A 16,133-nucleotide genomic window follows, 5' to 3' on the forward strand; every position below is an offset into this window, starting at 1 on the left:
AATTCCCTCCGATGGATGCTCAGTCCCTGGGGAAAGACATTTGGTGTCCTGAGCCACTACAATTTCTGATAAGTGGATTTGGGGCAACTGTCACTCCCCTTACCTGCTATGCAAGGCTCAGGGAGCCTCTACCATGGCCATGACATTCAATCCCAGTCTCGGAGCTGGGTTATCTCTTAGGACTCCCAGAAGACATGATCCATAATCATATACACTCTGACCTTAGATTTCATACATTCAAACTGCAGCTTCGCGCACAGATGGATGGAAGATGTTATTTACAATATAGGTGTTTATACTTATAACGAATATCTCTAACAATATATAATATAGCAAATACATAAAAAGGAATAGGGGCATTAGAAAATAAGGTAAAGATTTCAGGGAAATTATTTCAAATTGAAAGGCTAGGGCATGAAATAAAACAGTCTCTCGAGAACAGATTTACTCAGGGAATCGAGATGAAACTGGAGAGGTTGTAAAAGTATGCTCTAGTGTAACTGTCAGGACAGGAGCAGTGAAAACATGAAAACAAAATAAAGTGGGCTGCTGAAATGAGGCAGAGGAAATGAAGTCTTGTTGTTTTCAACGTTGTGTTTGTCAATTAACTGGCACAAAAGTAGTAAGGATTTTACTTAAAACAGGAAGAGAAGTCTTGATGCTGTGTTGTGGAAAACTTCCAGTGTGACAGGGACAGAAGAGGCTTTAGAAGAAAGAATATGCCCCAGGAGGTAGTTGAAAACTTTCCAGATGCCAACCACAAGCGCAGAGGAGATTCTGCTCACTGCACAGACAGGCAGCCAAAGCCATGCATTTGGGCAGCCCCCTGAAGGTCCCATGGAAGACTGTTATGTCCGGGACTTTGGGTCCCTGCCTTGGAGCACTGAGCTGGCCCTGGGACTCCTAGAACACAGGAGCCATAATGATTTCTATCCACCAACATTTACAGCCGCAGTATTTCAGGAGTTAACCTGTGGTCTCTTTCTATCCAAAGAACAGCTGATGTCCAAATCAACCTCTTTTTTTCTTGGTGAATGGAAAGCAAAAAAACAGCCTATTTAAGGTCTCTAGGAACCGCAAGGAGAGAGAAGGATGAGGTGAAAAAGAAGGAAGCGACTGTGTGACACTGTTTGATTAAGCTGCTGGCACAGAGATACACGGCCGAGTCCCCGGGCTCCGCTGGCTGGATCTTCAGACGGGAGTTCGACCCCTCAGGTCTCTCAGCAGAGAACCGATCATTATGCATCCCCGATGCCTCTGGTGCATCCTTGTTTTGAAAGTAAATCAAAAGCTCTGAGCCCTGCCCCAGTGTCTGTTAGTCCAATAAAGGGAAACATGACCAGAAATTGGGTCACACCTGAGAACTACAGCCTGGCCCATCCCTGTGACCCTGTGCCTGGGGGACTGGGACACTCCAGCTCCTGTGTGACCTGTGGGGACTGACGTTGGGGACAGTAAGTAAGAACATACTCGTAATCATCACACACACACACAGAAGACGGAGGCCCGCTTGCGAGTAGGAAGGAGGCGTAATCCGCAGTAACAAGGGGAAAGTTCATAGTCCGGACCTGGAAAAGCTCAAACAGAGACACCCCGACCGTGTTCACAATTCTCCTGGGAAACGGGTGTGCCCAGAATTGCCTGACCACCCAGCGGGACCTTGAACGGGAACATGGGCAGGAGTTAATCACCACAGAAGGAGCGGTCTGCGTCCAGTGCAGAGGAAATAGCTTCTGACGTCTCTGAGATGGCAAGGGACATGACCCAGATGAGGGGCGAGCAGCGTGGCTGGAGTAGAGAGGGCTGGAAATCTGAGGTCAGGGAGGTGGGAGAGACCTGCCCCACCAGGGAAAGGCAGGAAAGAGCAGAGAGCACGTAAGGGCCAGTCTGGGGGAGAACCTTCCAGAGAAACAGAAATGAGGTGCCTGGGGAGAGACAAGAGGATCTGGATGTGTGTGATTTACCAACAACGTTCCCTCCTGGAGGTCTCAGACTCAGGCTGAGGGCCAGGGGTCAGAGCTGGGGAAGCATGTTTCTGCTCACAGGGCAGCTGCAGAGGAAAGACAGAGAGTGATGGTGGACACACGTCTGCAAGGCCATGCAATCAGGTCTGGGCTGGCCGAGACCACACACTGAGGGTCGCAATGCAGGCACCTGGCACCGGGGCTCCAGGTGCTAGGAGCCTGCAAGAGGCTCTGCTGAGTCCCGGGGTGCAGGGCCTCCCCTGCCTTTTTGTGCAGAGAGGAGTTGGCCGTGCAGAGCCGTGGAGTAACTGCTGGCGCAGAGGTACACAGATGTCTGGGAGGGGGTGGCAGACGCCAGCGTGAGAGGGAAGTCCTCGAGGTTTGATCTGGAGACGCTGTACCCGTCGGGGACGTCTCCTTTGTTGGTGGTGCCAGTGGCAGACGAGTAATGGATCAGCCTCAGCCCGTGTCCCAGGTCCTGTCGGTACCAGTACATATAGTAGTGGTCCAGATCCTGGGCACATTTCAGGGTCACGCTCTGTCCTGTTCTCAGGACCTGGAATTTGGGGTCCTGAGTGACACCAGCATTGCCTGGACCTGTGGAGAAGGAGAAGCTGATGCTGCAGACACAGGGGACACGCTTGGTGCCGGGACCCCGAAAGGGACCCTGCCCGAGACTCACCTGCCTGCAGAAGACCGAAGGCCACACAGCACAGGAGGCTGGTGCCCATGGCGGGGGGCGCACGCAGAGGGGTCTTCTGTGTGTTGATGAGAGGGGAGCGGGGCTCTCCAGAGAGTCATTCTGAGGTGTCACTGTCCCTGCCAGGCCCCAGAGCCAACCCGTCACAGGGGACCACGCCCCTTCCCCCCGAGGCTGAAATCAAACCTGAACCTCCCGCGAACAGCTCAGAACAGGAAGGTCGCGGCCTCTGAATGGATGCCTGTCTTACATGTTTTGTTAACTTTTCTGTAAAACACTTTGCAACTTTATGTGTATTTTATCCCAGAGATAATTCTTCATTAGTACGTGTATTGGTTTCATTTATCTAATCTAGTTTTGAATTTCGGGGAAAATCCTTATGGCTTCCTGCTGCCCTTTATGACTCATGCATCCCAAATACTCTTCAAGTGTCTGTTTCTACTTTGTTTCATTGATCAGGGTCCTGGCCCTGTCCTTCCACCTACAATGATTCTTCTGGTATCTGGTTTCCCAACCTCGGGCTCATCAACATTTGAGGAATCGTTTGGCTCTATTTCTTGTCAATTCACCGACAGGGGCAGCTGGCAAATGCAGCTGCAGCTCCTTGATGTTCACCTGGGCACGTGCTTCCTGTGTCCGGAGGGGGACGTCTAGCAGCGGCAGAACCGCATCACGCCTGTGACCGACCTTCCTCTGTGGCACCGCGGATGACATGTTAGCACAAAGGAATACAGACGCGGGAGGGACGGGGTGAGAGGCGGCAGACTCCAGGGTAAATGAAAGATGCTCTGTTTTTACCTGAGACATCCATTCCATGGGGAATACCTCCTGGTGTAGCATGGCTGCCATTAATTGAGTCACAAATATCACAGAGCCCCAAACTGTATCTTGTTGCTCGTAACCCCACACTTAGAAGGACCCCGTACTTGCTGCAATGTTCTGCTGCCGTGATATTCATTCTAAATAAGTTTTGAATCACGGGTCCTGCAAATTACGTAGCTGGTCCTGAGTACATGATTTTGGACCTGTGGGTACTTCCTGATGTGCTGGTTTCCCTTGAGCATGACCACATGTCTGGGGTCTTGGTGACTCGGCATTCCTGGGGTCTGGGAGAGAAAGACACAGAAACTAAAGTCAGAAGCAAAGAAGGATCCTGATGTAACCACAACAGGAAGCCTTGATTTGGGGCCTGGCAAGCCCCGGAGTGGTTCCACATCTGTGCTCAGACTTCCCTAGTCCAGGAGACAGAAGGACACACAGCACGGGAGACCGGTGCACAGGCAAGGCCAGAACAGAAAGGGGGACTTTCCAGCTCGAGGCCTGTGTCTTGGATACTGGGGATAAAAGCCAAGGGAACCCTCCTCCTGACATGAAACGATCTCTCACCGAAATTGCTACTGCTGTTGTCTGCACAGCCCAGCACACAGTGTGTGAACATGAAGCCTTGCTCTGTGTGTGTCTCATGGGATCTCAAAATAATTTCCTGGGAGATGATGACTTCTTATCAAAATATCATTATAAAATGATTTCTGGGAAGGGGTGCATGAGAAAAGAAATTTCTGAAAGTGAATAAATAAATTTTATGAAAACAGCCTGTACCACCCGGCAAGACCTTTTGATGGTCATTTTACCAAACTTTCCATCCCCAGCGAGGATTGTCCCTGGAGTGGATATTGTGTATCACATGATTTCAAGCACTTTTTTTAACCATAACACTTTCCAGGAGCACCTAAGTGTCTTAAATATTTAGCTCTGTGCTAAAGAGGAATCGTTTCAATGGTTAGAGACCTTAAATTTTCACTAAACAGATGCCTGAGCAAAACGAATCTATAGCAACAGAAATCATTTGTTTGGTTTTCAGGGATGGACAGGGGCATGGGAAAGGGGCATGAAGGAACTTTCTGGGAAATGGAAATGTTTCTATATCTTAATAAGGTAGATATTACATGGGTATATACGGATATATTGAGCAAAACCATTGACCTGTCAATTATAAAGTGTGTAATTATTATTGTATATACAGTTGATCCTTGAACAACACAGGTTTGAACTGTGTGGGTCCACTTTTTAATAAATACATACTACAGTACTACAGGATCTGTAGTTAGTTGAATCTGCAGATGCAGAACCGCGGATACGGACATTTAAGTGTGAAGTTATATGTGAATTTTTGACTGTGGGTTTGGGGGTGGCTCAGAGCCCCTAGCCTCTGCTAAACTCAAGGCTTAACTATAATTCATCCGTCAATAAAGTTGATTTAAAAATGCCTGATGAGGGATGTATATTACATGCTCTGGTTAATTTCATGTAATGAATCATCAGGCATAAATATTCACCTTTCTGTGACCTCTGAAGTCCTCAACTATAGGCAAAATATGTCCATCTCTAACTTTGCCCCTGGGAAACGGTGGAAGAGGCCGTCAGAGATTAGCAAAGGGAGTCAAGAAATGCAGAGTCCTGTTATGTGCCAGGTACTTCATGCTTACTAAATTTTTATGCAACCCTGGAAGATGGTGTGATGGCTAATGTAATGTGTCAACTTTGGCTGGGCCACAAGTATTTAGTTAAACACTATTCTGCGTGTTCCTGTTAGGGTGTTTTTGGAAGAGATTAACATGTGAATAGGCAGACTTTAATATTAGATTAGATTAACATTTTAGCTAGTAAAGCAGATGACCTTCCATAATGTAGGTGGGCCACATCCAATCAGTCGAAGACATGAACAGAACAGAAAGCCTAATCTTCCCAGGTAAGAGAGAATTGTCCAGCTGACGGCCTTCGCTGGAACATCAGCTCCTTCTACCTAACAGCCTTTGAACTTAAACCTCAGCTCTCCCTGGATCTCTAGTACCACCAGCCCAGCTGCAGATTTTAGACTTACCAGCCTTAAAAAAAAAGTGAGCCAACTCCCTTAAATTATATATATATATTTGTTCTATGGGGGGGACTGTTCTATAGGGCAGGGACCACAGGTGTTGAGGACAGACCTGAGTCTGATTCCGTGCTCTTACAATTATGAAATATGAGATCTGGGCAAGACACTTCTCCTCAGATATACAAACAGGTAAAATAATACCTATTATGCATGCTCTTTGGGAGCATTCATACATATCAAAGAAATAATATCTGGGAAAGGCTGATTGCTTTACCAGGGCCTGGCACTGGCTGGCTGTCAGTCAACGCCCTCGCGGCCACTTCCTGAGCCGGGGCAGGAATGTTTTTGGACCAGAGGCAGCCGATCATGCAGGGCTGCGTCTTGGCTGCTGGCACAGAGATATGGGGCCGCCTCCGTCAGCTCCAAGGAGCTCAAGTCGGGCTCAGAGCTAGAGTCACTGAACTATTGACCTGAGAATCTATCTAGGATGTTTCCTTTCCCTCTCTCTTCCCCTCTGTAATACTCAGCTGGGAACTGATGGCCCTGGCCCAGGGCCTGTTGGTACCAGGACACAGAGAGGTGTCCAGAGACAGGGGAACATCTCAGTGTCTCTTGCTGTTGTCTTGATTTGATCACATATTTTGGGGTCTAGGTGACTCCAGAATCCACCTGGCCTGTTGTGGGGAGACAGAAGGAAGCTGAGGGCAGAGCGCTGGGAAGCCCCCTGCTGCAGCCCTCATCGGCTTGTATCTCGGGATGGCAAAGGCATATCAGAAGCTTCCACACTGTGCCCAGGACTCACCTGCTCCCAGGAGACAAAGAGCCACACAGCAGAGGAGGCTGGAGCCCATGGCAGCGTCAGGAACCAAACAACTCCTAGGTCGGGGAGGGTCTCCTGGGGTGAGTGGTCTAAAGAGCTGAACCTCCTGTTTCCCTGGTGGGGGATTTGCCCATGATGTCACTGCCCTGATGTCTCTGCAGGCTGCCTCCTGGTCCACTGCACCCCTTGGCAGGACCCAGGCCGGCTACTCTATGCCATTCCCTGTCCTGCACAGCCCCTCGGCAAAGGGTGGGTGTGAGGTGAGTACCATCGCCACGTCCCCATATGCCCACGACACACTTGTTCTCCTCTGCCTGCCCCTGCCTGACAACAATCACCCAGCCCTCCCCAGCCATCCCAACCCCTTCACCCTCCACTTCCTTTGCAGGCTCCAGGAGACGCCTGCTTGGTGCGTCCTGAGGCTCAAGACGCATCTCCACCTCCCTGAGCGGTGAGAAGTCTGTGCTGGCTCCTCCTGTCCTGGGGCCACTCAGTGAACTCAACCAGGCCCCCTGATGCAGGCATGTAGGCAAGGTTCCCTTAAGCTGCCCTCTCCTGGGTGACTGTCAACCCCATCAACGGCGCCATGAGTACCGTGGGCCCACAGTGCCTCCGAGTGGCCAACTGTCCACGGTACCATGGATTTACAGCTTCTGTCTAAATCAAGAATAGAAATTCCCCACAACCCCACCTGCAAACCACTACACACACACACACACACAGACACACACGCACAAACACACACACACACAAACACACACACGCACAAACACACACACACACACACACACACACCCCTGTTCTACTGCCTTCCCAGCCTGGCTGAATTAGGGTTGATCTTCAAATCCACTCTTAGCCTGTGGAGGTAAAAGACTGTATGATCCATTTCCATTAAGAAGCAAATACTTGCTGCACCATTGCAATGACGGTAGTATGCCAAGACAGAATAATACGGGCATAAAAGTAAACACTCTGACGAGTTCAAGTGAAGCCAGGCTGGAAACGTGTATTCCATAGCTCCTTCTGACTAATCGGATCCATAGTTTCCAGATTTTATATTTAACTTAAGTATTACCAAATTCTAGGTAGTGCATTTTATAAAGAGGTTTTATGTAAATTATCCCACTTATTTCTGAACTCACAAAATCCTGAAATAAACAACCATGTCAGCAGAAGACCTAACTGGACATTTCTCCAAAGAAGACATACGGATGGCCAAAAGGCACATGAAATATGCTCAACATCACAAATTATCAGAGAAATGCAAATCAAAACTATAATGAGGTAACACCTCACATCAGTCAGAATAACTATCATCAGAAAGTCTACAAATAATAAATGCTGGACAGGGTGTGGAGAAAATGGAACCCTCCTACACTGTTGGTGGGAATGTAAATTGGTACAACCACTATGAGAATATTATGGAGGTTTCTTAAAATCTAAAAATAGAGTTAACTTATAATCCTGCAATCCCACTCCTGGGCATAAATCCTGACAAAACTATAATTTGAAAAGATACATGCACCCCAATGTTCATAAGGCACTTTTTACACTAGCCAAGATATGGAAGCAACCTAAATGTCCATGGGCAGATGAATGGATAAATATCTGGTATATATACACAATGGAATATTACTCAGCCATAAAAAAGAATGAAATAATGCCATTTTCAGCAACATGGCTGGACCTAGAGATTACCATAGTAATGAAGTAAGCCAGACAGAGAAAGACAAATATCATATGATATTGCTTATATGTCGAATCTACAGAAAAAAGATACAAATAAACTCTTTTACAAAACAGAAATAGACCCACAGACATAGGAAAAAAACTCGTGGTTACCAAAGGGGAAAGGTGGGGTGGGATGAATTAGGAGTTTGGGATTAACATGTACATACTACTATAAATAAAATGGATAAACAACAAGGACCTACTGAATAGCACAGGTAACAATAATCAATATTTTGTAATGACCTGTAAGGGAAATGAATCTGAAAAAGTATATATACATATATGTGTGTGTGTGTGCATGTGTGTGTGTATGTGAATCACTGAGCTGTACACCTGAAACTAACACAACAATGTAAATCAACTCTACAGACAAATGCAAAGAAGAAATTGAAAACATCCCAACTCCAAATTCTGAAATTGTTATAGTTCGGAGAGATTAGGGAAATTGCAAGAGAGGGGCAGTTTGGATTCAAACCCACGTTTAACTATAAAACCTATATATATATATATATATATATTTTTTTTTTTTTTTTAATTCTACGTTACCGTTCCATTAACACTTTACACTATACTCACTGGGAACTATATCAACAAATGTACTTTGATTTGAAGAGGGCTGAATATGGAATATTATGATCAGACTTAACACTGACATAAACATACCCAGAAAAGAAAATGTTAAAATGTTCACACAAATTGGAAGCCTGGGCTTGGGTCCAGTTGTTCATACACTAGGATAAATGCCTGAGTAGTGCTGGGAAAAAAGTATTCCACGCAGCTATATATATAAGTGGGCATTACTTCATTCATTTCACAGGTGTCAAATGGTATCAATTATATATTGGTAAAAATAAAGTTCATTCAGTTTTAAGTAAAAATAAAAGACACATTTTTCATTTTCACCAAGGATTTTATTGAACAATGTATTCATTCACCAAATGAACTTTTTGGCCAACCCCAGTATATACACACTTAGCTTTTCCTATGAAAGGAAAGGGAGCAAGGTAGTTTTTATAGATGAAATCGTGTCTCCCTGAAATTCATATGTTGAAGTCCTAAGCCCCACTGTGACTGTATCTGGATTTAGGGCTTTGAGGGAGGTAGTTAAGGGTAAATAACATGATAAGGGTGGGACTCTAATAAAACATGACCGGTGCCCTTAGAAGAAGAGGAGGTGACACAAGAGAGCTCTTTCTCTGTGAAGCACAGGGAGGCCACGTGAAGACGCAGGGAGAAGGCAGCTGTCTACAAACCGGAAACAGAGTTCTCACCAGAAACCAACCCTAGCACCTTGATCTTGGACTTCAGGCCTCCAGAACTGTGAGAAAATAAATGTCTGTTGTTTAAGCCACACAGTCTGTGGTATTTTATTATGGCAGCCCGAGCAAACTAATCAATAGTCTAGAGCCGTGAATGTCAGGATAAAAAGCAAAGAGGCAGGCACGTCCGAGCCAGTGCTTGAAAGATGAGCAGCACGTGGTCCTGCTTCAGGAGGAGAGAGGGCCCTCTAGGCCATGGGAAGGGCAAGAGCAGATGCAGAGGACTGGAAAGGCGTCGGCGTTTCAGGGAATTTTACAGGGATATTTGGTCACAGAGTGTCACGCCTCCTGATACTCTGGAGCAGATAGAATCTGGGTGGTGAAGCGTTAAAAAGCGATTCCAGGGAAGCAGAATTGATGTGGGGAGCCCTTGCCTGTTTATAATCGGGGGAGGCCTGCCCTCATCTCTGGGCGGGAGGCACCCGTCTTTGCCCCAAGGAGGCGGGACTGGGGTGAGAGGTCAAGAAGGAACAGGTCAGAGTCATGTCCAGGCTTCTCACACCATCATCACATCATCTGTGTGGTGATGGCCTCGCCTGGACCAGCCCCCAGGTGATGCTGGTTGTTATAAGGCCTGGCTTAGTATTTTCTGGTGATTGAAGACCTTGGGAGGGAGGAAGAAAGAGATCATGTTACAAATAACACAGTTTTTACTGATTTTGTAGCTCTAGCTCTGTTCTCAAGCATCTTAGCCATATTTTCTGTCCTAGACTTTCCCCAAATCTCCATTTCTTCTCCCTAAATTATATAAAGCAAACTCCTGATTCTATTAGAGTCACACATTTATCCAGTAATTTTGCTCCCCCAATGCACTCTCTCTCCCTCAAAAAGAGCCCGCCAGCTATTAAGTTACAAACTCTTCCTCTCCCTGGTAGCACAGAGTGCCAGGCCCGGAAGGTCATGTTGGAGGGAACCTGCTGATGTAGCCCCATCCTCTGAACATATCTTCTTGACCTCTCTGGTCCCTCCTCTGAGTGGCACAAGAGCCCGTGGCTGCTTTCCAGTGCCCTCAGTCATTTTCCTTTCCCACTGCAATCTCTGGGCTCTCATGCATCTGTCAGCTCTGAGGTTGCCCCCCACTGGGGCAGGGAGGTTTGCACAGAACGCGGGTGACTCAGCAGGGCTGTGTTAAGCTGCGGGCACACAGGTGCAGGGCCGAGTCGCTCAGCTCCAAGGAGCTCACGTTCAGCTCTGAGCGAGCATCACGGAACTGCTGTGCTGAGAATCGACCCGGGAAGTTTCCTTTTGCTCTCTGCATATTTTCATAAAACTCAAAGAGGAACTGGGGGCCCTGACCCAGGGCCTGTTGGTACCGAGACACACTGCGGTGCCCAGACGTAGGGGAACACCTCAGTATCACTTGGTGTCCTCTTGCTTTAATCAGGTATCTTGGTGTTTGGGTGACTCCAGAATCCACTGCACCTGTGAAGGAAGGCGACCGGGGCTGGAGAAAGAACGCAGGAGAGAGCCCGATGGACCCCAGTGGATTCAGGCGCAGTCAGGCTTAGAACAGAGATGCCACGCCTGTACCAAGGATGGACCTGCTGCCAGGAGACACAGAGCCACACAGCAGAGGAGGCTGGAGCCCATGGCAGGAAGGGGCAGAGCTGGGCAGGCGTCACCTTGCTCAGAGCTCTGGTTCTCTGAGAGCTGAAGTTCTGGGCGTCCTTTCTCTGCTTGGAGGTTAGGCAGTGACGTCACTGCTCTGATGTCATTGCCTCTGCTGGTTCCCGTGAGCCTGGCCTCCCTTTCCAGGTCAGCTGATTCAGGAACGCTGCTTTGTCCTGCAAAGTCTCTTATGTGACATGTGGGGCTGGACTGAGCTGGCCACAGCGAGGCTGGGTGTAGGCCACGTGCCCATCCCCACAGCTCCTTTGCTTTTCCTTTGAGGCAGGTGTTTCTCTACCTGTCCCTGCCCCCTCCCAGCTCTACACCCTTCACTTTCCCTTGTGACCTCAGAGACTCCCTCATCACTGCATAGGTGAAGTTCATGGCTCCCAGCTGGGACAGCACACCTGCAAATTAGTGTCTATGCTATTAAGCCTTCCAGAGGATAAAGGCACCAAACAAAGCTGTTTCTTAACCCTCCTGGTCCCAGGCACCTAGCTCTGTCAGCTTGCTCTGCCCCAGAAACTTTTGGAGTTTGGCAATTCCACAGTGCCCCCATGCGGTCTGTGGGTGGTAACCAAGACATTGTCTTTGCCGTGATGTAATAATTATGGGATGTGTTTAAATTAGAAACTATTTCACTGTTTGCCTATTGCACTGTGTTTTTGTTTGTTTGTTTTTTGTGGGTTTTTTTTGCTTTGTTTTTCCTAAAGGGACACACACACACACAGGCCCTAGATGATTTGTGATTTTGTATTTTAAGAGAAAAAAGAAATGTGGCCATGGCAGAAATGTTTTGACTTTGAGAAGATTTTGGTGAGGGAAATGGTACAAACCTGGTCTAGGTTAGGTGAGATGCTAAAGTTAATTTTCCTTAGATAACCGAGGACAGCTCGCTCAAAGCAGACCACTTAGGTCTCTTTGCAAGGTCCCCACTAATCAGCTTACCCCAGAATGAAGAAAATAATACTCCCTGTTTCTGTACTGCTGGAGAATTTCTTTATCTTCTATGTCTCTCTTTTAGAAATCCTCTTTTTGCCTCTGTTCATTGATAATAATATAATGCCCATTTGCCCATACATGAATAAATATGTGTGTAGATAAATTATATTTCTCTAGGTTTTTCTTTGATGCCCGTGTGGGAAATAAAATATTCTAACCTTCTGCAATTAGTATGCTAGAAAGGAAAGGTCATTCTGGATTAATGTAGGATAACAAAATAAACAGAAGGATTTGGGAAAACAGAATCTGAGAAGGACTCAATTCCAGAGCCAGTATCTCCCATTTGCTACTTCTGACTTTTAGTTTACTTCCAATCCAGGTTTCTTTACATATTTACATTTGACTTACCTGTTCTTCAGTTTTACATAGTGCATTATATAGAGTGAATATAGATAGTCTAATGGAATCTATTTCTTTACTTCAAAGTCCAAAGGCAACAAGCCCATCACATACCACTGAGAAGAGATGACTGATCCAGCTGCATGTGACACTGATGGGCAATGCATCAATGTCATCAACGACTAGTTGCTGTGCCAACGAGCCAGGAGTTACCAGTACCTCTTATAAGATCCACCCAGTGGAGGAAAATTCCACCCTGAGCGATGCTCCATGGATATAACCAGATAAAATTATCTCAAGCCCAGATGGAAATGTCCTATAACTAAATATTTTTTCTGAATTTTGCGCATACATAACTCAAAACCTTTCACAATAGCAGCTGATGTGTCTTATGGAGTTTCTAATGGTAGAGAAGGAGAAGTTTCTACACAAAATCATAGAAGTATAAACAATCACTATAAATCACACTAAGGAAAGTGTGTTTCTCAGTTTTAAGGAACACTTGGCATTTTTTGGCTTCAGTTAGATAAAACTGCCGGATTGCCAATCAGTTCTTAACTACTGATATTTGAAAAAAAACAGAACATCTAAGATTGCTTAAGAGATGCCTGAGACCCCGTGATAAACAGCCATTACATCTCAGACAAGAGGAGCCCAGCCGATATTACAACAACGCATGAAATATGAGGGCACTGACTTCTGGATCCTGCTAAAATTGTGAACTAGCATCATCTCCTGGCTCCTTCTCCAGGGAAACCTGATGAGGCAAGAAGCAAATATGAACACTAGAGACTCACCAAAACCAAGAGGATATTCTGGAAAGATTGAATCTATTTGGGGCTGGAATATGAGTAAGATGAGGGGTGAGCCCAGGAGAGCAGTGATAAAACAAGATGGTAAAAATAATTTAAGCTCTGCTCTTACCCGACCTCTTCTTTGCTCTGAGACAATCTTACCTGCATTTTTACTGCAGAAATCAATAGCAGGATAAGTGATACCATTAAAGGACTGAAAACAAAAAAGATAACCAACTGGACAGTATATATCCCCAGAAAGTGAATTATTGAACCCGATGAACCAAGAATTTATAACAAGCAGGACAAGTATACTACGTGAAGATCTGCAATATAAACAAGAATATAGAAGATGTCTACCACATAAGAAAATTTAAGGTCAACTTATCGAAGATCTTACCAGCAGCCCACCTAGTATATTTTACATCAGCATTTCGAAGTGCTGTATTATGGAGAAGAATGTTCATGTTCTCTAATTCTCTAAAAGAAGCCAATGTTTCATGTAAACACTATGTTTTCTTTCCAGTAGGAACTAATATATATTACCCTTTTCTTAAAATAATGACTCCTATCATCAGGGGATTTTTTTCCCCCGTTTTTATAAAAACAAGATTTCAGTTAATACATTTATAACCCAGATAAGATCTGTGAAGCTCTCTCTTCTTTGAAAACTAGGTGAAATTTCCCAGAGGTTACAAATTCCAAAAGCTATGGAAATTCAAAGCCCTTCCAGAGATCTCTGACCATGCCCATGGACATTTGTATTCTCCTGGTCTTCTCTAACCCTGTCTCATTACCTGTCCATAAAGCTAAGACTTTTTGATTTCCTCACCAAAATTATGTACATCAAGATCCCGTGAGTTTAGTAGAGTCTAATGAAGATTTGGGTGGTTCTGTAAAGGAATCGTATGATGCAGAACACAGATTTTCACCATTTGCCTCTCATCCTTACCCATTACACTCCCTTCCAAGACTTCCCAGAATCTCAAATTATTCTACCTGTATTATATTGAACAGTGTCCTTGGAGTTTACCCTCCACGTTTAGCACTTATATTAAAATATTCTCATCAACAATACTTTCCTCCCTAAGAAATAGGGTATAATCTCTTTAAGACACTAAAATTTAACTTTTCTGCATTCAAAATTATGGTTAACGAGTTCTTTTTTTGAATGGAACTCATCTCTATTCAAAGATTGTCTGTTTCTAAATTTTAATTTAAGCTGTTCTTTCGTTTTATTATTGTGATAAAATATATATAACATAAAACTTACCATTTTAAGTCTATAGTTTAGTGGCATTCACATTGTGCTACCATCACCACTTTCCATCTCCAGAACATTTTCATCTTCCCAAAATGAAACTCTGTATCTGTTAAATACTAACTCCTCATTCCCTCCCTCACCCCAGACCCTGGAAACCTCTATTCTGTTTTCTGTCTGTATGAATTTAACTACTCCAGGTACCTCATATAAATGGATACAAACACAATTTGGCCTTTTACGTCCAGCTTATTTCACGTAGCATAATGTCTTCAAGGTTGATTCATGTTGTAACATGAATCAGAAAGTCACTGCTTTTTAAGGCTGAATAGTATTCCATTGTATGTATATATCACATTTGCTTTATCCATTTATCTCTTGGTTGGACAGGTTGTTTTCACCTTTTGGCTACTGCAAACAATGCTTCTATGAACACAGGTGTGCTAATATTTGTCTGAATTCCTGCTTTAACTCCTTTGGGTATATATCCAGAAGTGGAATTTCTGGATCATATGGTCATTCTATGTTCAGTTTTTTGAGGAATTGCCACACTGTTTTCCATAGTGAGGAGTGTTTAGTGTTTCCACTAAACACGAGTGTTTAGTGTTTCCACTAAACACTAGTGTTTAGTGTTCCACTAGTGTTTCCACATACTGTTTTCCAATATTTTATATTCCCATAACAACACAAAAGGGTTGCAACATCTCCACGACCTCACCAACGTGTGTTCTTTTCTGTTATTTTCTTTACTCTCACTCTCTGTTTGCCTGGGGCGGGGGTGGTGGCTGGGAAGGGCTTCTGTTCTTCCTCTGTTTAGTGCAGGGGCCTCATGAAGGAGAACCACCTTGTTCTTTCTCAGAACTGAGTGCCTGTGACTCTGCAGCCCTGTGGCATCCCTGCTGACACAGAAGTGCGGAGACATCCGGCTGGTGGCGGCTGACCCCATTGTCAGGGGGAACATCTCTGTATCTTTTTGAGACCAGTAACCTTCAAATACATCTCCCGGGACCATAAGTTTTGCTCTTTCTGACTAAGGGATCAGCCTTAGTCCCAGTCCTGAGTCTTGTCAATACCAGCACAAGGCAAAATGGTGCATTGTCTAAGACTATTCAAAGATCAGTTTCTTTTCCATCTCCATGAGGATCTTGGTATCTGTTTGACCTGAGCATCCATGGGTTTTGATAGAAAAGGATATGTAAGCTAAGATAGAGACAAGGAAGCAGATGAAGGAAATGCCAAGGATCTGGAATTGGGAAACCCATATCAGGAGTTTCCCTTCTGTTTTCTGGACTTACCTGCTCCCAAGAGACAAGAGGCCACAAATCAGAGAAGCCTGGCACCCAGGGCAGGTCAGGGAGGGAGGGGCGACCCCCTGCCCAGTGTTCTGGTGTTCATAGGTGAGAACTGGCTCTCTGATCCTCTTCACGATCTGATAGCCAGGTCTTCCTGGGATATCAGAACTCTTACAGGTCCTCCAAGCCCAGAATCCCCTCTTATGTGGCTCAAAATTAGCCATTGTCTCTTTCTCTTTTCTAAAATAGGGCCATGCTCCATGGGTTTGGGGACTAGCCTCATGCTCTAGTTTCTCTGATCTTCCTTTGAGGCTATTACTCCTCTGTATACACTTGCCCCTGGGTACCCAGTATGCTCCTTCAAACTCCCTCCCTGTCTACTTTTCTTCCCAGTTTTGAAGCATTTCCCACTGTCTACAGAGAGCTCT

At 45.4% G+C, this 16,133-nt stretch overlaps 1 gene segment (V, D, J or C); it reads right to left on the reverse strand.

Moving 5' to 3' along the window:
• Positions 1-2,175: 2,175 nt before the first annotated feature.
• LOC132372233 (T cell receptor beta variable 6-9-like) lies at positions 2,176-2,695 on the reverse strand. The segment is given in 2 exon segments: positions 2,176-2,561; positions 2,647-2,695. Coding segments are annotated over 2 exon segments (435 nt in total).
• Between the last annotated feature and the right edge of the window lie 13,438 nt (positions 2,696-16,133).

The sequence above is a fragment of the Balaenoptera ricei genome, chromosome 9, assembly GCF_028023285.1.
Source record: "Balaenoptera ricei isolate mBalRic1 chromosome 9, mBalRic1.hap2, whole genome shotgun sequence".
In the NCBI taxonomy this organism is placed as follows: domain Eukaryota; kingdom Metazoa; phylum Chordata; class Mammalia; order Artiodactyla; family Balaenopteridae; genus Balaenoptera; species Balaenoptera ricei.